At 33.5% G+C, this 23,284-nt stretch overlaps 1 protein-coding gene across 4 annotated transcripts in view; it reads left to right on the top strand.

The window, feature by feature from the left end:
• SLF1 (SMC5/6 complex localization factor 1) overlaps positions 1-18,798 on the top strand; it is a 29,201-nt gene extending 10,403 nt beyond the window's left edge. For 3 of the 4 annotated variants that reach the window (XM_026719194.2, XM_087927044.1, XM_087927043.1), the window contains exons 7-18: positions 828-881; positions 1,989-2,141; positions 3,203-3,369; positions 4,140-4,277; positions 5,487-5,649; positions 7,127-7,274; positions 7,890-8,035; positions 10,766-10,932; positions 11,306-11,439; positions 13,280-13,372; positions 13,956-14,138; positions 17,965-18,798. In XM_026719194.2, the coding sequence (XP_026574979.1) occupies positions 828-881; positions 1,989-2,141; positions 3,203-3,369; positions 4,140-4,277; positions 5,487-5,649; positions 7,127-7,274; positions 7,890-8,035; positions 10,766-10,932; positions 11,306-11,439; positions 13,280-13,372; positions 13,956-14,138; positions 17,965-18,473 (2,055 nt within the window). In that variant the 3' untranslated portion in view covers positions 18,474-18,798. Of the gene's footprint in view, positions 1-827; positions 882-1,988; positions 2,142-3,202; positions 3,370-4,139; positions 4,278-5,486; positions 5,650-7,126; positions 7,275-7,889; positions 8,036-10,765; positions 10,933-11,305; positions 11,440-13,279; positions 13,373-13,955; positions 14,139-14,972; positions 15,294-17,964 lie in introns of all 4 variants that reach the window. The other variant, XR_015742254.1, reaches the window with a different exon arrangement.
• Positions 18,799-23,284: the final 4,486 nt, after the last annotated feature.

Below are 23,284 nucleotides of genomic sequence, written 5' to 3'. Positions count from 1 at the left end.
GAGTTGAACGTAGGAAGCTTTGAGATATTAAATTTAGAGTTTACTAAACCTCAAATATGAAATCCCAAAAATGGATTGCGTGGGGTGAGAACTTCCTATATTTAAAGAAGCATGACTTAGTTACTCGCATTTTTTTAAAGTAAAACCTATTCAGTAAATGTGAATACTATTCAAGAACAACTCGGGTATTTTTCAGACAACTGAATATAGTGAAAGTTGTTTCAATCTTGCACTTGTTATTTCAGGTAATTTGATAGCTACTTTAAACAATGGAAGCCTAATGGGCATTATATCTCCTCTAAACCCTCCAATGTCTTTTCAGGTTGTTGGGAGCCTTTTTGAACAATTTGAACTATTTTGGAGGGTAAAATTGCTAAAAATTGTACAAAAGTATTTTTATAGAAATTAATCTACAAAAGCATTAATCTAAAATGAATGTAACGCTATACTTTATCTGACATTCTACATATCAGAGGCTACACATTTAGAGGGCAAAGTAGCAGAAAAATATATAAATCTGTTTTTATCTATTTTAGCAGTTCACTTAAAAATAGGTCTGCCTACTGGAAACGTTAAGTAAGAAAATTGTAATAAGATAATACAGATGCACGTAATACGTATTTTAGAAGAAATGGAATATAAAGTATTATCAGAAAAAATAGACAGGAGGAATCAGCTGCAAAGTCCTTTAAAATGTATTTGACTATAATTATCAGTATTCTTATTAGAAATTAGCAGGACTGCCTATTTAATTTGTCATGTAATATTTCTATGCATTACATTTAACCAGTTGAATATAACAAGAACAACTTGTTTTTAACTGACAGGCAATGCTAAGCAAGTACACTCAAATAGGCCAGAAGATGGAATTCAACAAAGAGGTAAGATTCTGAAGTTAGAAGGATGCTTAGAAGTAACACACAAAGTGTATCCATTCACATATTTTTCTTTTCCTCTTGTCTCACTATAAATGCTATTCTGGAAGGATTGAATTTCAGCAGGTTCTTTTTTACCCAGAGGTACTAAGCATGTAAGATTGTATCATACTATGACATAGATTAGTGACCGCCATAGGTTTTTGCTTAAGTGAGTATGAAACTGCAACTGCTTGTTCCTAACTTTAAGAAAAAATCTAGTTTAAGGTACCCATGTTATCTTTAAAAACAAATTCTTGAATAATAAGCATTGTTACTATAAAAATGAACTAATTCATTGGTTATAACTGGTTATGCTCAGCAACAGTAATTACAGTCCCAAGTACTAAAAAGCTTACATGTACAAAAAGTGTGCACAAAATTCTGTATTTTAATTCTCTGGATCACTTCAAAATCCCTACTATGGACGCTTTGTAAATCTATCTTTTATGTCTATTGAAATATTGACAGGAATATCTCAATACAAATGCATATTTCACAATAATTGAACATTTGTTTAGAGTGTGAATCCTGCAATTAATGATAACATTAGATAATGCAGTGAAATAATATTGACAACACATGTAAATCCCTGGTTAAAACATAATGATAACAAACAACAATGTCTTTGTTGTCTCAGATGTTTTGTAGTTTCAGTACTAGCACTCTTGTGGGAATATTTTTTGGGAAACTTATGTTCACAGTTCCAATTTTTTAATCTAAATGCAGTATATCTGTAACACTTTTTTTGAAAGTGAAGTCTTAAAAACAGTTTAGGTTTGGAAATGTAGATTAATTTGTTTTGTTTATAATCAAGTATAAGCTAAAAACAAATGTTAATGAAGATTCTTGTAAAATTGTGGATACCAGTTATCAACCAGTCATAATAGAATTTCTGTTCTCTCAATAAGCCAAATTTCAAGTTATTATTTATGCCGTTAAGTTATGTTCATACGGAATTATAACTGATTAGTCAACAAATTCGTATTATGAATCCAGAAAGATTTTTTTAATTTTTGTTAGTACCTAATAAAAAGTATGTTAATAATAATTCTTAAAAGTTTTACTTCTTAGCTTGCAAATGCTCCCTGTTCCAGGGGAAACAAGATATTGGAAGAACTAGTGGATGATCATTTTTTACCAATTGCAATCACAGAATTTTTCTCTGGAAAAGATTCTATTCCTCCTGCTAAACTAATTCATTCTCTTTTACAGCATATTCTCCAGGTGAGAACAATATTGTTACTGTAAAAAAAATTACGTCTTGAAAGTATTAGTATTAACCACAGTGAAACTCAGCTATTAATGTTTAGATTGTGAAAATTAAGATTGGGTGGTAATTTTGTACCTTTGTACATTGGGATATAATTTTTGAGGTGTACATTTAAGCCAAAGACACATTAAGCAAAAATTGATTTATTGACAGAGGAAGACCCAAAGAGAGGCCTAAAGAAAGCTCGGGTTGCACGTCCTCTTTGTAGACTTAAACTATACACTTGATTGACTATATTAGCCAGACATTTCACTGGATATAAAATCTCATGTGCTTAGTGAGATCAGTGAGACTGTTAGGATGTAACTATGAGATAATGGGGGCAGGACTACAAAGACAGTGGTGTTTTGAAAGAACAAAGAGGCAGTATGTAATGAACATCGTCTAGGACAAGGTTGTCAAACTTGTGGCCCGTGGACTGGATGTGTCATGGGCTGGTCATGCCCACTCCTGGTTTAATGAAGGGGGGGAAGTCTCAATACATCATGTGATGATACTGTGACGATGTGAGTTTGACACCCCTGGTCTAAGCGAGTTAGTTTCTTTTGCTTTCCCAAAGTTCTGCTCATCTTCCAGTTAACTTTTCGCAGCTTACCAGCATTCCTTCACCTTCTAAATGTTAGACAGCTTAGCTGACAGTATATAGTTTTCTTGAGAAAGTTTTTGTAATGGGATAGTTGGCCAATTTAATACCATTTAGTTTAGCCAGTGCTTCATTTTTTTGGAGAAGATGGTATTTGAGTTAGGGGTAAGAGTTTTTAACTTTGTCAAAATCATCTGTAATACTACCTTCAACTTTGTTATGAAGAAAGTGGGTTGCAGTGAAGTAGAGATTCTGCTTAAATGATAGATCCCCAAAAGTAAGAATATGATTTGATAAAATATAGAAATTCTGTGTGGGTGTGAAATAAATCACTCTTAAATTCTTCAAGACATTCAGTTTTAAACTAAAATAATAATCAGATTAAGTTTGGAACAGAACATGAAACTGATATACATTCATGCTTGCTTACAGGGCAATTCAGACCCTACCCTTTCTGTCCATTTTTTTCATATAATGTATACTCTCCTCGAACATAATCCTCCTTGGAAATCACCTTCTATGCTAAGGTATTACCTTGAAATTCTTCAGTGTCCTGTTTGTAAGAATGGAACATGGTCTCTGATGGAAACACTTGTCAGGTAAAACCTTAATGAAATTATTACATCATTGCTGAAGCAACAAATAAAGTTTTGGGTTTTGATTTTCATATGAAGTGGATGTTAAGAATTTTTTTTCTGTTGAATAGCTACTATTTGATAGGAAATTTTTTTTGAAAAGCTTTGGAATCAAAGCTAGCAAAAAGGTTAATTGCTTTTATATCAGATCCACATTTTCTAAAATGAAGAGGTTCATGAGCAAAACCATTGTAAGTAATTTAAAACTGTCAAAATGATAGTTCAATTGCATACAAAGATACAAGGATTATTTTTTTTAAAAAAAAAACTATATTGCTGTGCTTATCTGTGTTGTCAGACAAATATTGGATTTTTAACAACCTCACAATAAGTGGAACCAGTAATTGTAGAGCAATAGATCATCAAAAACGTATGATCTCTGAAGCACCTTGTACTTTCCTGATTTATGACATTTTGTTGTAGATATTATTTTATATATTTTTCTGTACATACCGAACAGCAGTGCAATAAAAAAACTATATATAGTTCCTTATTTTGAAAGTATCCATTTGAAATTTCCTTTCTATACCTATCAGCAACCCTTTTTCATGCTCAGCACAGTGTTTTGGAAAATTAGACCTCTGTTCTAGTAAGTTGTAACCCCAAAGAGAACGCTCTCAGAACATAAAGAATTGGACTTAAATGTAAAAGTCTGGATGGTGAATAGAAAAGGTACATGAAAATATGTAAAATTGATAGTATCTTAATTATTGTGGTTTTTTTTTCCTCTATAGGTCTTGTCTTTATCACAATAATATTTGTCATTCAGTCATGGACCCAAAAACTACAGATGTGGACAGAACCTTTCACAAAAAATTGCTGACATTTGTTATGAATTTGTTTGAGGCTGAAGTGTTGGCATTAACAAGAAGGTATTTTATTTTCCTTTTAGACTTTATATTTTTAAGGTGGATCTTATTTTATAGTAAATGTGTTCTCTGTTTCAGAGATAGGCTATGTTACTTAGAAATGTATACATTAAATATTAGGGCTGTGCATCACTTAGGTTTCAGCTGTGCCTTTTCCTGGGATTGTGCAGCTTCCTAGGACACTATCATTTAACCCAGGAAAGACATGTTTGATTTCAGGAGTTTCAGGCAAGGGATTACAATTTGTGTCTATGTGTGCTGCAAAGCACCTTTTTGCTTTCAAGTCCCATGAGATGTACAGCCCTATTACAATAATTAATTATTTTGTGACATGTATTTAAATTATTTTTTTTAAGTATTGAAGGTGTTTTGTTTTATTTGAAATTTTAGGTATTTAACTGCAGCAAATTTTACACAACCTGCAAATAAAGACCACAGTTTGCTGTAATACATGGTAAAGTGCAATGGAGAACTAAGAGACAGATATTACATATTACAGTTTAGCAATTCTGAATTTCCAGAATGCAGTTGCTTCCTCTGAAATGTATAATCTTTATCTTAGTTATTATCAAAATCATAATGTTTTTTATAGCTTTTAAGGACATATTTGTGGGATGAGAGTCCACTCTAGCTCAGGTATGGAAAATCTGGTATCCTCCAGAAATTGTGAACTGTATCATTTTCTTCATTGCTTGAGAATTACAGGTCTTGTATCCAAGGGCACCCAGTTATTTAGCTCTGATTTGCTAGACATAAAGAGTTACTTAATGTCGATTTCACTTTTCTGCCTTGCTTTCCATAATATTTTCTGTATCTTTCTTAGTTTTGAATTTCTTACATACATACAAAAATTTTCTGGTAAGTTAAGATAACAATGTTACAGCTTTGCTAATAGGCAGTCTTGATACTCATATTTATTGTATGCTGTGGTTGAGCTATTGAACTTCAGCTATTCCTTTGTCCTTTGTTTGAAATAACAGATGGGGTAAAATATTTTGTTCTTCAAGAAGCTGCCTCTAAATGACAAGACAGCAAGCTTCTACATTTTATATGATTTAAATCAGACCTAAAACATCCCTTCATTGTTTATCACACATTCTATAGATTCTTTGTTATACTGTTAAATTCTGCAGGTTTTGACAGAAAATATGCAGCATACTGAAGTCTAACAAATTAAGTAGTTAAATCCAGAAATGAAATTTTCTTTTACAGGCTTTATGAAGGAAGTGACTCACATAATCCTCCAGTGATGCCACAGACTGTTGTTTTGAACACCTTTTGGTTAGGAAATGATTCAGTGCTTTTCAACAAACAAATACATATTCTAATAGACTGGGTCATATATTCATACAGAGAAAAGTGCAGGACAATTGATGTAAGTAATTTACCTAATATAAATATAAAGAAGGAGAAATAATATTTGTAGATGTCCTACTTTCTCTCAGAAAGGCTCTGTTAATAAATATTTGTTATTGCATACCTTCAATGTAATACAGACTTGATATTTTAATATATAAATACTTGCATATGAAGTATACATCTAGCGACTGTTTCTTGGCAACAGAGCGACACACAGCTTTTTTTCTCAAGTCAATGAGATAGCCAGCAGGAAAGGCCACAAGTTGATCTGACAAGTCTTTCCTGCCTTTCTATGCACCATGCCCTGCCTTCCTTCCCTCAGTCTTCTTGAATTCACACCCAGTCCTTCCCTTGACCTCTCTCACTTAACATGCATACACCCAAGCCCTCATTCCCCCAGTCTCCCTCCACTTGTATACATGCACTTATCCTGTCATATTCCTGTGTTTTTTACTTAGGACTCCAACCACTTCCCATTTAACAACCTGTGCATCTTGGGGTTACAGCAAGGATTGCTTGGATTCCTATATAAATCATGCTTTATGACTGCATCACTTGGTGATGGCTGCCCCAGTCTCAACTCTCGTAACTCAAAAGGTTATTGAGTGCTGTTAACCAAGTCTAATTCTAATGCAAACTAGGTGAAACGGGTGAAATTTATTCAGAATTATAAAAATAGAGGCTTCAGATTATTGATTGATTCTAATATATTCAAAATTATTCGTACAAAACAGTGTGTTTGAGGGATAGATATATAGAGGTTATGGTAACACCTTGTGACCAGCCATCTTTTGACGGCATATGAAAAGATAAAAAGATATTTAAAAGCTGAGAGACATTCTACTTTTATGTATATGTTACTTCATTGTTACCAGAATCTAATCCTAGAGAGTTTTTTTTCTTAACTGTATTAGTTAGCTTTTATGGAAAAGAACACCAAAACAATCCCTTGTGTTCCACCTGAAAACCTGACAATTACCTGCATTACATGAGGAAGAAGAATTGTCATATCTCTTTCTTTTGCACAAAAGACCCAGAGTGCCTCAATTTTGTCATACATATTTTTCACAAAAATGATAATTTTGTTCTATGTCATCCCACAGCCTGCTAAAACAACCAATCTGATTTGAAAGATGTTCAAAACCCACCACCAATTTCTATGAATTTCAACATGCTTCACCCACTCAACTTCCCTTTAAAAAGTCCTATTCTGCTGCAAAATAAGTTAATAAATATTTGTATCTTTTACCCGTGCTAGATTATAGATAGATAAGAGCTCTTTCTGTGGCCCTTTTTTATTATTATATTGAACTACCCTTGAAATGATTTGGACCACATCAGACAGTTTATGTAGCTTCAGATTGGGCCCATTATCTTGAATCAGTAATTTCTTTATTCCTAGCAATTTATTTATTAAAGTGAATAATATAGAGATTAATATGAGTGTATATTAGTAAATAATAACAATATAGAGAACTTGTACTCTTTTTCAGGTCTTTAAACATAAAACAAGTGAGCTATTAAATGCAATTTTGGGAGCTGTTGTGGAATACTGGATTATTTCAGGCTTCATAATGGACAGAAATATGTTGCCGTCTGTAGCTGATGACCTTGCTTCTTATATTGCCATTTCGTGTGATGGTAATGTTAATAATTAGTAATTAAGAATTAAGCATTATAGCCCTTATTTATAGCCTTTATTATATATAAATGAAAAACTTGTTTAATATTTTCAATATGTGCAGTAGAGCCTTCATCTACTATTAATTCTCTGCAACTTTTCTCCTTGACACTCCTTCTCAAGGTGTTTTTTTAATGTAAGAATCTAGTAATTGACATCGTTAAGCTACCCATATTGGGTCCCTTGATTTTGTGGAATATTACACTAATTCTTTATCATTATACTGTAGCTTAAGATATTCATTACAGGTAGTTCTCATTTAATGACCTCAATTGAGACCAGCAACTCTGTCTGTCAGCCTTCCCAAAGTAGATCAGACCGGAAACGTGACCAAATGAGTTAATTCTAGTTTATTGTAAGGCATTTAACACAGTGTTTCAAGTCTGAAAGTACAAACCTTCCTCTATTTCCTGATAGGATAGAGAGAATCAGTTTTTACTTCAGATAATTAAATTAATGATAATTAAAATATTTTATTATTTATTAATGCTAAAAATGTGATGTTTAGCAAATGTTACAAGGGATTTTTTCCAAATTACTGGGCTAAAGTTTAATGTTTCTCACCTTGTTTTTAGATTTTTCATATGAGGAATTAAAAGTATTCATTTCTTCTATCCCATCTCTGTGGCTTGAAATGTTTGTTGCAGAAGCTGTGTTTAAAAATCTGTATTTCCAAAACAGCACTCTTCTTTCTAATGAACTGCTTTCACTTCAAAAAATGGTAAGTCCCATTTGCTCATTTAATGTTATTCTGACCTGTTCTTTACTGTTGGCTTCATCTCTCTCTTGTTGTGAATCTGCCTGATTTTCAGAAATTCTAATGTGTGGATTGTAGAAGTCCCCAATCCCCATCTTCTCGAGGAAAATATGCTCTCTGTCATATGCAGTACATAAAAAATTATTGAAGTATGGAGAGCCATAAACATGATCTTGGAGAAACAGTATGATAGCAATTAACTATTAGCATGATTTAAGCCCATAATTAAAGATATGATTTGAGACAGGAGTCTCAAACTTGACAACTCTAACAACTCCTATGCTGGTTGGAGAATTCTGGGAGTTGAAGTACACAATTCATAAAATTGCCAAGTTTGGAGATTCCTGATTTAAAAGAATACTAGAAAGAAACTCAAAACTTGCTTTTCCTTAATTCCTGAGTATACGAGGGACGGAGGGAAAAACGCTGTCAAGCTTTCAAAATCTTGTTACTATACTCTACATATCAAGAAAACAAGAATTCCATTATTACTTGTGCAGTCTGTATCTTGACTGGGCTGCATTGAAAGGCTGATAACCAACTGAACATGAAAATATTATTTGCATTTTGCATACCTTTGTATTTTTCATATCTTCACATGATTATGATTTGTAATACATTGAAATCCCTGCAGCATTTTTTTAAATTCCACCCAAAAACCTTGTATCTGTATCAGATCATTCCCATCTTGTGATCTACCTAGGGTAAAACATTACATTTTCTTTTGGAGTTTTCCTTTTGAGAGGACAGGTATTCTGATATGAATTCCTCTATCATTTATCTGTACTGTTCCAACACTATTTGTATATTAATACATGAAATTAAAAAGGAAATTATGCTTTCTCTTTAAATAAAAATTGATTTTGTTTGTTGATGGGAAGGAAGACCAAGTCATCTGCTTCTATAGTAACTGGTCAGCCATGAGTTTACACAATAGAAATTACTATAATTTTTATATATTTTTAACCATGAAAAGGCAGCACAATGGATGAGAGTGAGGTGATGCGTGGAAGGAGATGATGGCCGACCCCGCTTCTTTATGAAACAGGAAGCAGGGCTGGGGTAAAAATTCAAAAGACTTTCGAGAGGAAATTTAAGATCTCTAACTTTCCATGTTAGCAACTTAGCTGTTCTGTTGCACCTTCAGATTTCTTGATCAGAGACTTTGTGTTTCATATTCATCTTTTCTTATCTAAGCCATTTTATTTGCTCATACTCTTATCTGTTGTGGCCTTCATTTAACATTAAAGTAGGACCCTGAAAAGAGGATAAATAATTATAGTTCCATTTAGGAACTAAAGTAGGACCCAGAAAAGAGTATAAATAATTATAGTTCCATTTAGAAGTTTAGGTACTTCAAGTCAAACTGTGTGTTTCCTGAGGGACCATAAGCTAATACAACCTCAGCACACATGGTACAAAGTAAACACAACAGCTTTCTCCAAATATGAGGACATATTTTCTATTTATGTGCAGTTGTTATATGCTACATATGTATAAGAAAGTAAAGTATATACTGCAGGTCATGCGATCTGTGTTGTCATTGCCTGACACCTTTCCTGTAAGTGCCCATACTTCTGACATATAATATTTCACATTTTGCTCTGAACTTTGGAACTATAGTTCACAATTTTTAATGTGACAAAAGATAGTGACCTTCCTTACTATTGTTCTCAAAACTAGAATATTTGAGACAGAGTTTCCAACAGATATTATTGACGTAGTGATGTTTAGCTCACCTGGGCTGCTAATAATCTTGGACTTTTGGCAGGCAGAGAAAAGTAACATTGCATTTCCCTGCTCCAGCTGAGCAAATAATCACTCTCTATATTTGAGTGAAAGGATTTTTCCCCTAGTTTAGGAATCTTTCAGTAAGATAAAGATCATGGTAGAAATGCCAGCAGAGAAGATATCAGTCGATGAGCGTATTCCTTCTTTTCTTCAGCTTATACATATCAGTTGCATCTACAGTATCCTTCCTGTCAATAAAGGCTTAGAGGGTCTTTGGTTCAATTGAGGCCTACAGTAGGCAACATTTTCAATTACTTCTTTTCTGCCATTTCCCCACCATGTCATGTGTATTGTGGGGCAAATTGCAGGGAGGGAAGCATTACAGAGTAGTAGAAGGAAAGATGGAAATAAAAATCATCCTTTTTCTTAATTCTGATCAGATCAATCTCCACTTAATCAAAAAACCTATGAACAGAACATGCTGAAGGTATCAAAAAAAAGGTTAAATATTAACTTTTCAAAAACTAGGTGTTGCTAAATCACGTTTTCTCCTTCTTGAAAGTGTGGGGGGGGATCAGTAAAAAGCCTAGATTCAGCCCTTTTTGAAGAACAATGCAATAGACTGAAGGCTACATTACAGTATATAGATAGAGTACAATGTTGTCACAGTCATTTGAAGGACAGGACTGTAAATTTCTCATGGTATACTTTTTCCCTTGTATTTTTCTTCTATAGCAAGTTGAGCTGTTTTGAATTCCCGATAATAGGTATAAAGGCATAAGAAATGTGTTTCATGGAAGTTACTTTAGCATTAAGAATGATTTAAAAACTTGTGTAAACTCAGAGCATGTTTATCTGAAAGATATTATTTAAAGATGTTAGCTTTAGATGTAAAAAAGAAGAGACCGATAATGCTATTACAATCTTTCAAATTGCTCAGACTAAATATCACTCTTGCAACAGGTTTCTTGCTATCTGCCTACTTTACAAGCTGGGATGTGTGAGAAAGGGAAGATGCAGAAAGAAAAGAAAAAGAAAATAGGGCAATGGCCATGTTCTGAGTCTCAGAGGGCATTACTAATGCTAAGTGGCGATAAGCAGAACCAAACCAAAGTCCTGCCTGATGTACCGTAAGTAACATCTACACCACCACTAGGATTCTGTTTTGAGGGACAGCTTCTGACCTGACCCATTTCTTGAATTCTAGGTGACCTGCGATGTCTGTAAATTATTGTGCCTTACTGTTTCAGTGATGAGCGCATTTGTTTGTGTGTATAGAAGGGTGTACGTATCTTTCTGTCTACACATATATTCCACATACTGATTATTCTTATTTTATTGAATTTTGGGGATAGTTATTTGCTTCTCTGTTAAATTTGCTGTTTCTGTTTTGATTGTCAGCTGTCGGAATTGTGAATATTTTGTTATTATAATACACATTAGTGGTGTTTTAATGTAACTGTATCATGTAATGCCCTCTTTTCAATGTTTGCTTATTTGCAGTGTACAAACCAAGGATAACTCTGCTCATCTACCAAAAAATATCAAAAGGAAAACCAAGCCTACCATATTTCATGGCAAAGAAAATTGCCATTCTTCAGCTAACCAGATAAATGTTCATAAGATTAATCTTAAAGGTATTGTGTATGTCTAATGCTAAAAATAATAAAAGGTTTTGCAGTAAAGCAGTACCACATAATTATAGAAGCTAGGCATTACTTCCCTGCTTTACATGTTGCATACGGTCTGATGTTTAAATATGGGAAATCATATATATGAATGAATGGCCCTTTTTTCAGGATTTCCCCCTCTTTTACCTGGGTCTGCTGAGCACACCAAGTTTTAAATTGAGAGTATACCTTAAATAAATCCACTTGGGTCCTGACTGTCTTATTTCTCTAATCCACCCCAACTTGTGCTTGGAAAGGATCAGCATTATCTTCTGATTTGAAAGTCTAATTCTCTTGCTCCCCTCGACTCCCAGACATTTTGTGAACAAAGACTGAAGTGCATGCTGTATTATATATCTTTATTAAGCATGTGGAGTATTTTCTTCTTCTCGGCATTCAGCCCCAGGCTTTACTGTTCATTATATCGGAAGACAAATATTGAAGGTTTAAATTATCAGTTTAGTAATTTACCCAAGTTCTAATTAAAGCACAAATTAAATGAAATGCAGTACAGTATGATTGTGATATGGTTTCTGTGATAAAATTGTGATGAATTTAAGTGTGACATTTGTTAGGAAAGGTAAGAGCAATCCAATTAAAATGGTCTTCCTCCTATACTATATGCCGAAAATAATTTTCTTTTTTTTAAAAAAAAATTAATCCGCGTGGATTTTTATATTTTATTCTCAGTCTGTGCCAATTTCTCAAGAATTGTATCAGAAACAATTACTTAGAGATTATATCTTTTTCTTTGATTAATGAGAATGTGCATTAGTATAAATTGGCACATAATTATCATTTAATGTAGAAATATTTGGAAGTAGGATATTGGATTTTCTTATAACAACCAACCAAATATTCTTTGCATAAATACAATGTTCTGAATACAAAGCAAGGCCTAGTAAAGTGGCTTATGATGGGTACAGTGAAGTGCTTGACTTTATCTTTCCTACATGTAGGTAAATACTGACCCAATCCCATGGTGCAAACGGTTTAAAAACAAGTTTTCATTGTTTATGTTTTTCATATGCTCTTGTTCTGATATAATCAGTTCAACCAAATATTGTAGATCAATAGTTTTTATTAGCTGTCCTGCTGCACCTATGCTACCTAGAAGTTTGCAATTCATATTTCAGGGTGGCAGATTTTCTTGTTTAATATTTTTCTATTTCTAAATGAGGTTGCATGGGTGTGTGTTTTTTTTAAAGAAGAAAATGTTTCATTCATTTTAATCTCTTCCATTTCCCCCATCCCCCTCTTTTCACTCTGGTACTGTACATGAGCCAGACAGCCTATTGAGAAACAGTAAACCATCTGTTACCAGATTTGAAGTTTTGTATTATACTTGAGTGTGTAGAGGCACTCGTGCTTGGACAGAAACATTCATTTGAATTAAGCTACAAACGCTCTATCAAAAAAAGCCATGCACTTAATGTGGGTTCATGAATATAATTAAGGGAGAGCAACTGCATTCTAAACTTTTACAGCTTCAAATCCAAGTATTTTTGTGCATATATTCTGTGATCACTTGGTGCTTTTAGGATGTGACTGAAGCATTTTACAACTAAAAGGAGGGGGGGGGGAGATAATTCCTAGGTTAACCCTTCAGTAGTGCAATCCTTGCTGGATCTGTGACTGAAGAGAAGCTTGGTGGTTTTCTAAAATGTTCTTTACAGATATTTGCGCTGGGAAGAGGAGATATTTCTTATGAATAAATGTTCTGACAAATAGCACTCCTAATTCCTTTCACTTTGCTTATTGCCTTGATTTTCTATTTTGCTTACACTGTATGAATTTTGCATTCTAGGGGAAACAGCTCTGCATATTGCTTGCAAAAGCAACAATGTGAAGAAATTGATTCATCTTCTGACCGTACCAGGAATAGATATTAATGTTAAAGGTAAGTGGTTGATTTTTTTTGTGTATTGAATAGATACCATAAGCCATCCAAATGACTATGAAAAGTATGTTTTTGTAACGTTCCTCACAGTTATTTTCTTAGCCATAAAAATACATTAAAAACAAGACTTGAGTGATAGCTTGGAATGAAAGCTTGTTGAACCACTCATTTATCCCATGTAATTCTTGGGGTTTTCAGTTAAGCACTGTAATTATTTAAACATTACTCCTACCTAGCCATTTTAAAATTATGAATTCAGAATGGTAACCTTATCCCCGGATAAGAATTTTATTTAAATTCTAGTATAACAGCCTCATTCTCACTTCTAAAAAAATCTTAATATTATTATTAATCTGCTTTGTAGAAAACTTTTTTAGATTATTGCAAAATTGCAGTGAAATACATCGTTCTTTTCAAGTCATGTTTCCTCTTTTAAAATAAAGTACTAAATTATTTGTGATTTTTGCTGAAGTTTATTTGTGTAGGAATGTGTTTTATTTTTTAGAAATTTGAATTTCATTTTTAAGAACACCCCAATATGGATTTTGCTGTTTCCTCTAACTCCTCATAATTTATAATTCAGACTACGCTGGTTGGACACCTTTGCATGAAGCCTGTAACCATGGTAGCACAGTGTGCGTCCGTGAAATTTTGCAGCATTGTCCAGAGGTAAACCTATTCAGTCAAGTGGATGGGGTGACTCCCTTGCATGATGCACTGTCAAACGGATATGTAGAGATTGCTGAGCTTCTACTTCAGCATGGCGGTGAGTGCATTTATGCTAAATAAGTTTAGAGAAATTTGAATCTCTAAAAATTGCAGAGTATTAAAATTGGAGGCTGTTTAGAATGTCATTTTGAAAGCTGGAGATTTTCATAAATATTGATGTGTATCTTGCCATATTTATACTCATTCATCTTGTCAGTTAAATTATTTGTGGCTGTTTTTTCATATTTGCTGAATTGCAGATTTGCTTTAAAGATTATCTTAACAAATAGTATAGATTGCATTTCATACTATCCCAAAACTTGATTTTACATTATATTACAATGAACTGCAGTATGCTTAAGCTGATTGCTTTGTGCCACTTAATAACAAAGTACTTTTATTTGGGCTGAACAAATATCTGTTGTTTCTTCGGAAAAAGATGCCTTATTGTAATAGCGAAACGCTAAAAAAGTATTACACTTATACAATGTAAGTTAAGAATCAAAAGGTCATATAACAGTTTACATTTGCATGAGCATTTTATATCTGCAGACGCATAGCATAGTTTGTAATATTCTTTATTATACTTAAGTGTCATTCTGAGTTCATGTTTTATCTTGTTTCCAGATTTATATAACTTGGTTGCGCAGAGTAAAAAAACATGCTGTACATGCTAAACTTACCCCAAATTACAAATTAATGCTGTTTTTTGTTTTATCTGGAAGGCTCCTTTGTATTTGCAGTTATCTCCTGCCCCCTAAAGGCTATTTGCTTGATCTCTATCTGACATTCTTTCCCAATCAATATATCCCTGTTCTTCCCTCTCGGTGTATAGTTTCCAGAACAGTAACATGATCTCCCAGGTGTTTTATTTATCTCCTGCACCATGCAGATGACAGGCCCAGCCAATACCTGGCTTCTCTTCAATTGGTCTAAGTGATGCAAGACCCAATATTACAGCAAGTCCAAGTCCTCAATTGAATGTGGCATTCCACTGACAGATGTGCATTTTTCCTTTGTGTCAATGAAGAATGACCAGTGGATGATCCCTTTGTCCTAAGGGAGAAGATCTACTTGCTCTTTCATTCATCAAGGTCTTCTGACAACTTTACAGGCTGTATACTCAGACTTATCTTTGCTGTCAGTTGCCAGGCTTTGGCCTGTCAGTGGTTTTGACAAGAGCTTGACAAGAACTCTGTGTTGCATATTCAGGGTAGAATTACATTTCTTATTCTTCAGAACCGTTCAAAACTTTCACTCTCTTCATCCATGTGCCTTTTATTTTTAGGTAACTAACTACAATGCAGTATCTATCTTTTAGAGTTATGACATTTTTCTTTACCACTCCAGCTAATTTCATCTCTATAAACTTTCACCAGTTACACTAATATTAATCTGCTTGTTAGTGCCCCATATTCTGCATGTTTTAATCTCACAACAAACCCTATGAAACAGGTTACTTTGAAAGATAGTAATTTGGCCAGGATTATCCAACATTTTTCTTACCTAATGGATTGCATTAGTTTTAGTATAACCATTTTTAGGCAGAAAAGGGCATTCCAGTTAAATGTAAATAAGATTATGACTACCCGTGTTATTTGCCAATTCAAAAAAAAAATTATCCTGTGGTTTGCAATCCTATAAAATCTAAATTGATGGGATGTTTTCCCTAACCAGAATAATGGCAGTGAGTTACATAGTAATAATTTTTTCCTAGTCAAACAAAATAAAATGAACAGTGATCCCTGTTAAGAAAAAAAAAGATCCCTACTTCAGTCACTCCCTTTTATTTTCTGGTAAGTCCTGGATGCACACTTTTAATCATTGATTAATATGGACTTTTACATCTACAAATTCTACAAACTTGCTGAATTAGGGTAAATGGATTCTAGGTAAGCTACTCAGTGTAGACATGTAGAACCAAAAAAATCGTATGTTCCTTGACTGTAGAGATTTTATCATATCAAAAACTTCTATATTAGCGTAATTTGCATGACTTTCTACAAAGTAAGTACACAATGGAAAGCTATTGCAGGTGTTTACATCATTGTCCATATCTCTGACCTATACAAACATGAATTGCCATGATGCATAGAGAATCCCAGATGAAAAAGAAGTGCAGAAATGATCCCTTTCACAACATAGTTAGGCTGTAGCATGAACCAGATTGTTTTCCAGAATAAAAGGACACAAAACGTCTAAATATTTAAGCAACTAGTTGAAACAATGAAAATAAAAATCTGGAAAGCACACTCTTCCTGCCCAACTCTGAATTATTTTGTCTTGGAGATTGTTATTATCTGATGTGACAACTGAAATTATCAGTTGTCTACAAAAATCTGATTAATAAAATGTTATTATCAGTTGTTGTGTTGCAAAAGTTGTTGCAGAAGTATATTTTCATAGATCATAACTACATACTAAAAGTTCAATGAAAAATAGACTAAAAGAATACTTAAAAACTAGAAAACTAGAATGATCTAGTTTTATAATCAGATCTGCTATCATAGATATGCTGGATTATATTGTAACATACTATACTTATGTGTCAAAAGCACCAAAGTGCTTTGTGGTGATGTCAGCCAGTGACATCATCATTGCCCACAGGGCACCCTGTTGTAATATAAGGTAAGCTGATGAAAACCAAATAACAAGTTTGGATGAGTATGCTCTATTGCATCCCTATTGCATTCCAAATATCTAAGACATTTAATTGAACTAATATGAGTTGCTTGGTTAAAGGGTGCATGGAAGTACAAATTAACAGAACACTTGACAGAAGAAATGTTCTTAGGTCTTCTTACATATTTGAGATTACTTTCAATAATGGTGAATTCTTAGAACTGTGAAACCCATTCCAAAACTATTATTTTTCTTTCTTGTAATTATTACATGAATTGGAGGCATGTTTATTTTAGTTCATTGACTACAATTCTATCAGGATGCTTACATTTTTGCAAAAAACTGAAAATATGCTTAGAATTGTGGCCCGTTTTTATACATACAACTATGTTCAACAAATAAGCTGTGCTCAGAACAAGAAAGGGTTTTTGGGGTGGGGCTTGGATTTCTAGCTAGTGTCCGCATCAAGCCTGGCTGCTGACAGTTTTTATTTGCAGATAGATAGATAGATAGATAGATAGATAGATAGATAGATAGAGGATAGATGGATAGATAGATAGATAGATAGATAGATAGATAGATAGATAGATAGATAGATCGATCTTTGGTTGTTCGGGTTTTCTCCCGCGTAAGATTCGAAGTATCTAGGCAACGTTTCGATGAAGTCTCATTCATCATCTTCAGGCTTCTGTCTTCAGCTCTGTGCTTCTCAGAGATTCTGTGATTCACTCTGAGAAGCACAGAGCTGAAGACAGAAGCCTGAAGATGATGAATGAGACTTCATCAACGTTGCCTAGATACTCAATCTTCGAGGAGAAAACCCGAACAACCAAAGATCCACATACAAAGACCGAGAACCTCAGAAAACATATATATATATATATATATATATATATATATATATATATATATATATATATATATATATATATATTTTCATTCATTCGTAGATTTTCACAGGTACAGGTATGCAGGTCTTGGCATGTAAGATTGAGCGTATCTTGGCGATAATATATACATTTATATATATATAAATCATGCAGTAACATACTTTTTAATAGCCATGGTATAGTGTCCTAACAGGATAAAAATCACATTATAAAACATATAATCTTTAAATTATACTATTTATCTAGTTTTATAAAAAATTCATTTTGTTGTGTTACTCATGTTTCAGATTCATGGAGAGTGCAGACTTTTCTTAGACACTTTCTGTCTACATGTGTGTGTATAATTTCTGACTGATGTTTTGTCTCCTACAGGATCAATATTGCTACAACAAAAAGATTCTAAAGGAAAGTTGCCACTTGATTACATAAAATGTCCAGCAACTAAGCAACGTCTTTTGAATATTGTAAAGCCAGAACAGACAGTTGAGGAATTTCATGCTCAAGTACAAAATAATTTCTATAATCAACGCAAAGAATTATGGATAAGCTTATTTTGCAAGATGTTGTTAAATCTTTGTTCTGTATATGACTTATTTAGACCTTTTCCTATTACCTTTAAAAATCTTGATTGCTCAGATCCATTCCTGGTGACAGATGACTGTTATACGCTTAATATGAACTCTTCTAATCATTGGTTAATAGATATTTATTTTAGAGAGCTTGAAACTTTTCAGAAACTCCCAGGATATCTTCAGAAAACTATTGAGGATCTGAAAAATGACCCAGAAGAACAAAAACAACCTTTTTTCACAATGTTACAGCAAATTATAATTACAATTCAGGCGTCTGGTTCATGTTTAACTGACAAACTTCAAAGTTAATGTGACTTGCCTAAAATATATCAACTGTAATATTCCGTGGCATTTTTTGCTTGGATAAATGAAACACATGAAAAGTTGTGCTTTTGTAAACCATATTAGAAAACCCTAATATGCGAACTATTATAATTATCCACTTTAATGTCCACTTTCTTTTGTGGACTAGTTAAAGAGATTTCTAGTTTTACCCTAACTATATTGTTCTCAATGATTCCTCAGTTCAGGAACTGCAGTTTACACTAACTTTAGAACATGCCAGGATTAGCCAACTCAGTGTGATTATTGCTTTTTGATAAGCACAGCTATGAATAAACCAATTTCCTACCAATTTTTAATTCTTTGAATGGATTGATACTGTAAATGTTAGCCTGAGGCCCAACATGGTTCATTCACGTAACAAACAAATGGCATTCTGTTACATTTGTGTGAATGTTGTTACAATGCACAAGTGGGTTCAAACAATTGTCCTGCATTAATTCAGTTAATCTTCAAGTTATTGTTATACAATAATGATTTGATTGGTACACAGATACGTTTTCAGAATGGTCTGTAAGTTTGAACATTTTTTGATGATGATGATTATATTGTTGTCTATACTGAAATATACTAAGTCATTTTTATATAACAATTTGCATATACTTTTTTAGAAAAAAAATGTCCCAAACTCTTTTAAACATTTGTACTCCATTTTTAAATATATTGCCTTGAATACCTGCATTTCGCAACTGTAATTGCTGCCAAGTGGTACCAAGCAGTAATTATTTTGTGTTCAAATGAGCCAAGTATATTGAATGAAGTGTCTTTCATTTGAAAAAGGGTGAAACAGCAAAGTAAAATCACATTTCTGCTGCTAAGCGATACCAAAGAACATAAGTATTTTTTTCCAATAAGTCTATCTCTCTTTCCTCTGAAAGGGACAAAGAACTTTCAAAGTTTTGAGTCCCGCAGAAAGACTGTTCTCACATACTTTTTTCTAATAACTAAAAACCCATCCTGCTTCACACTTAAATGAAAACACAGTCTTGATGGGCCTTAACACATATCGATGAAAACCTTCCACAAAACTTAATGGGATTCAGATTTGGCAATGGAGTTTATCTGTACTCTTTTTTTTTTTTCTTTTAAGCCATCTCCAGTTTTTATGCATGAATTTATCACACTTTTTTTAGTTTTAAAGTAGGCATAAAGCTGAGGTGGAATTATTTATGTTGATTGATAATGCTGGTATTGGGTAGTTCACTTTGCTCTCTCAGGGACCTTCTATATCATTGATGTTATATTTTTCTGTACCAATTGTGGGGTTTAAGACTGGAAGAGGGAGCACATCAGATGTCAAGGAAAACCCTTAGAAGTCTTAACCCCATCTTAATCTACATGGAAGCAGCAGTGTGAGTTATCATGGCCAAGTTTTGTTAATGCTTGTGTAATGTCTCTTCTCTGATAATTTCACTGATGATCAGTAGGTTTCTAAGTGCAATTCAAGGTGCTGGTTTGTTACCTATAAAGTTCTATATGGCATAGGGCCCGATTATCTGAAGAATGACTTGTCTCCTTTGGTTTTTATCCACCCTGTATGGTCATATCTGGCATGCTCCAAGTCCAATGAAACAATGTCATCTACTGGAAATCAGAAGCATGCTTTCTCTGATGGAGCCCCCACTGTCTAGAATAGTTTCCCCCCATAATTTTGAAATGCCCCCTATCCTCCCTGCCTTTCAGTAAGCCTTAACTTGGCTCTTCTCTAACCTTTGGAGATTGTCAGGCCCTTTTAGATTAGATGTATTATTGGACAGAGGGTTTTTATTGTTACCTCTTAGCAACTCATTATTTTCTGATATTGGTCTTTTTGGATTTCCAAGCCATGGTGTCATTTTGGAGTCATGGGCCTCAACATTTGTGTTATTGTTAGAGCCCTGATGATCCATAAGTTTTGTTTCCATTGCACCTGCACAGAAATGGGGCAGTGATACTTTTCTGTATTAGGCAGAATTCCATTGTGATGTGGGGCAAGGGAAGCCAGAAAAACGAGCTGTTTCATTGTTATATACAAAGTCTATCGTTCCCTTCAATTTGGATTCCAGTATTAGGATAGGTCATAGAAAAGTAACCTTGGCAGGTTCATATGAATATTCTTCAACTTGCAGCTCAGAAAGATGAAGACAGAAGACAGATACAAGGACTTTGCTTGATCTTGCCCTTTCTGGCTGATTAAATCAGTCAGGTGAGGTTGGGTGATGATCAATATCTTCCTGTGCAGAGTGTTATGTCCTACAGAAGACCTTTACTGAAAAAGCTTTTCCTTCATCCAGGACATTATTCCAATTATAGGTCAATTAAATATTCTGTTCTTGGATAAGGTGATTTTTAAAATTGAGTTTTTCAGCTGCAGTTGCATCTGGATGAAACATTTTCTGCCATCATATTAATTGGGTTTTGTCTGAGACCTATTTGGTCATGCAGGGAGATTATACTTGGAAGCTTTTAGTAATATCAGCCACTTTATCTGGGCTCTCTGACAGAGTTATGTATTGGAGGAATGGTTTTGTTTTACTTTTGCTCTTTCCTGTTGGGATGATGCTGGGCATAATGGAGTCATGTTGCTACAATATTATCTGCCAGCTCTCTAACATTTATTTTTCATTCATTCATTCATCTATCCATCCATTATTTCTAAAGCAACCCAAATCTCAGTGCCTTGAATGCCATTAATCTCAATAATGCCAGATGATGGAGAACAAATTAAAATTAAAGGTGAAAATGCTGTTGGTAAAGAATGGGATTGGATTGAGATGAAACTGCATTTGGATGTGGTTAATTCCTGCAGAAAGAGCAGGGTTCCCCTTTGGAAATAATCCTGAACCTTAAGTTGTCACAGGATTTGTAGATGGCAGCAGGAAGACCAAAGCCTATTTTCCTAATTACAGAATTATGCTAATGTACCAACTTCCTGAGTTGGTCATACTTAGAAACAATTATTTTGTTGCTTTTTCTAACTCCACTGTCCCACTATTCAGGAAGAAGGGGAAGAGACACAAACTCTGCCAAGCTTTTAATGGATTTTAATTGTTTCATTTTATATATTTTATGGTAGAAAAATGTAAGCCTCTTGAGTGTAGGAATAAACAGAAAGGTGGGATATAGATTCATTAATTACATAAAAATGAAGTATAGTTATTCAGCTAATTGTATGCTTACTCTACATTAGCTGGAGCTTCTCCCACAATAAGAAACTAACAGTCTACAAGTCAGAATAAAAACAGTACAAAAATAGTGGTTTTTTTTAATGGGAGAGATGAGTACCTTCAAGTGAGTGTTGATACTTGGTGCCTGCCTGCCAAATCCATGCACTATTTTTCAGGAGTAGTTTGCCACTGCCTTCTTCCTAGGACTGAGAAAGGGACTGGTCCAAGATCACCCAGTTGACTTCATACCTAAGGCAGGACCAGAACTCAGTCTCTCCTGGTTTATAGTCTGGAGCCTTAAACACTACTCCAAAGTGGCCTTCACAGACTAGTTGCTAAAATATAAATGTACATTATGTATTAATATTGTAATTAGGAATATTACAGAAGAATAATCATAGATGGTATAATTTACAATCGCATACTGGTAGAATTTAAATACATAGCAAATAAATAGTAGAAGGTGAATTATCACAGTTCAAAAAAGGCTTATGAAGATTTATTAATACTGCTCAACTGAACTTCCCATTAGAGTTACAAACATGCTAGTTTCTCAATAGTTAAAAGAGTAATCATATTTTAAACTGAGTTTGGTTGAAAGTAGGATTGCTTTTTCCACCACCCCTGTCCAGTCCCAGCTTTAATGGCTATTCATTATTCTGCCCATTTACATTAGCATTTCTCAATAGCAATTTACATGCTCTGCTTACTATAAAATTAACTTTGATACTTACAAACTCTTTTATATATTTTAGTTTAAAAATACAAAGAAAATAAAAGCTAAGAAAAAATATAACGTAAAAAGAAAAAGTGCATAGAAAAATAAAAAATATGCAAAGAAATGACACTCACTTTCATCAAGATAAATACAAATATCAGTAACTTGTCACTTCTAACATCTCAATAAGGATCTCTTACCATATCTCATCTCTTACCTATAAACAAATTATAAAACCCTGTTGTTCAATCTTAATCATTAAGGTTTATTGAAATAAAATATGAATTTTAACCTTTTACAAATAAATCAGTTTCACATTCCTTAATTTTCACATAGTAATTTCATTTTCGCTAAAAATACAATTAAAAATCCCTTTTTCCCATATTTTACCTATACAACAAATATTTAAAACTCTGTCATTCAGTCTACACTGAGAAAAACTATTAAGAACTACTAGAAAATCATCATATATGTATTTAACCTTAATCACATAGGGCAGTTTAATATTCCTTTTTGCTTTTAAATTTTTTGATGTTTATCCCCTTTAAACTGTCTCAAAAATTTATTTTTCAATTTGCCTTTTGTCAAAACTGATTTATGCGTATAACAATCTCTCTTTTATAAGTTCAAGAGAAGAAAGTTGTCCGTAACTCTTATTATTTGTGTCTTATTAGTTATTAGTAAATCCAGTGTGAAATCTTTTTCCTCTTGTAATTTGTCAATTTTAAATTCAAATCCAAAAGTTTGATTCTCAGTTGCATCTTCTTCTATCTCCTCTTTTAAACCCATTTAGCAGACAATGTTTTTTTGAAATATCAAAAAAGAAACCAAACCAAACCAGATCATGGTAATGTGACTGTAAAAACTTTTAAAAATGTTCTGAAATAAACAACAAAAGATACACAAGTTCTTAA

This window comes from Pseudonaja textilis, chromosome 2 (genome assembly GCF_049901715.1).
Source record: "Pseudonaja textilis isolate UNSWEBS1 chromosome 2, rPseTex1.2, whole genome shotgun sequence".
NCBI classification, from domain to species: domain Eukaryota; kingdom Metazoa; phylum Chordata; class Lepidosauria; order Squamata; family Elapidae; genus Pseudonaja; species Pseudonaja textilis.
This window is presented reverse-complemented; position numbering and strand designations above follow the sequence as displayed.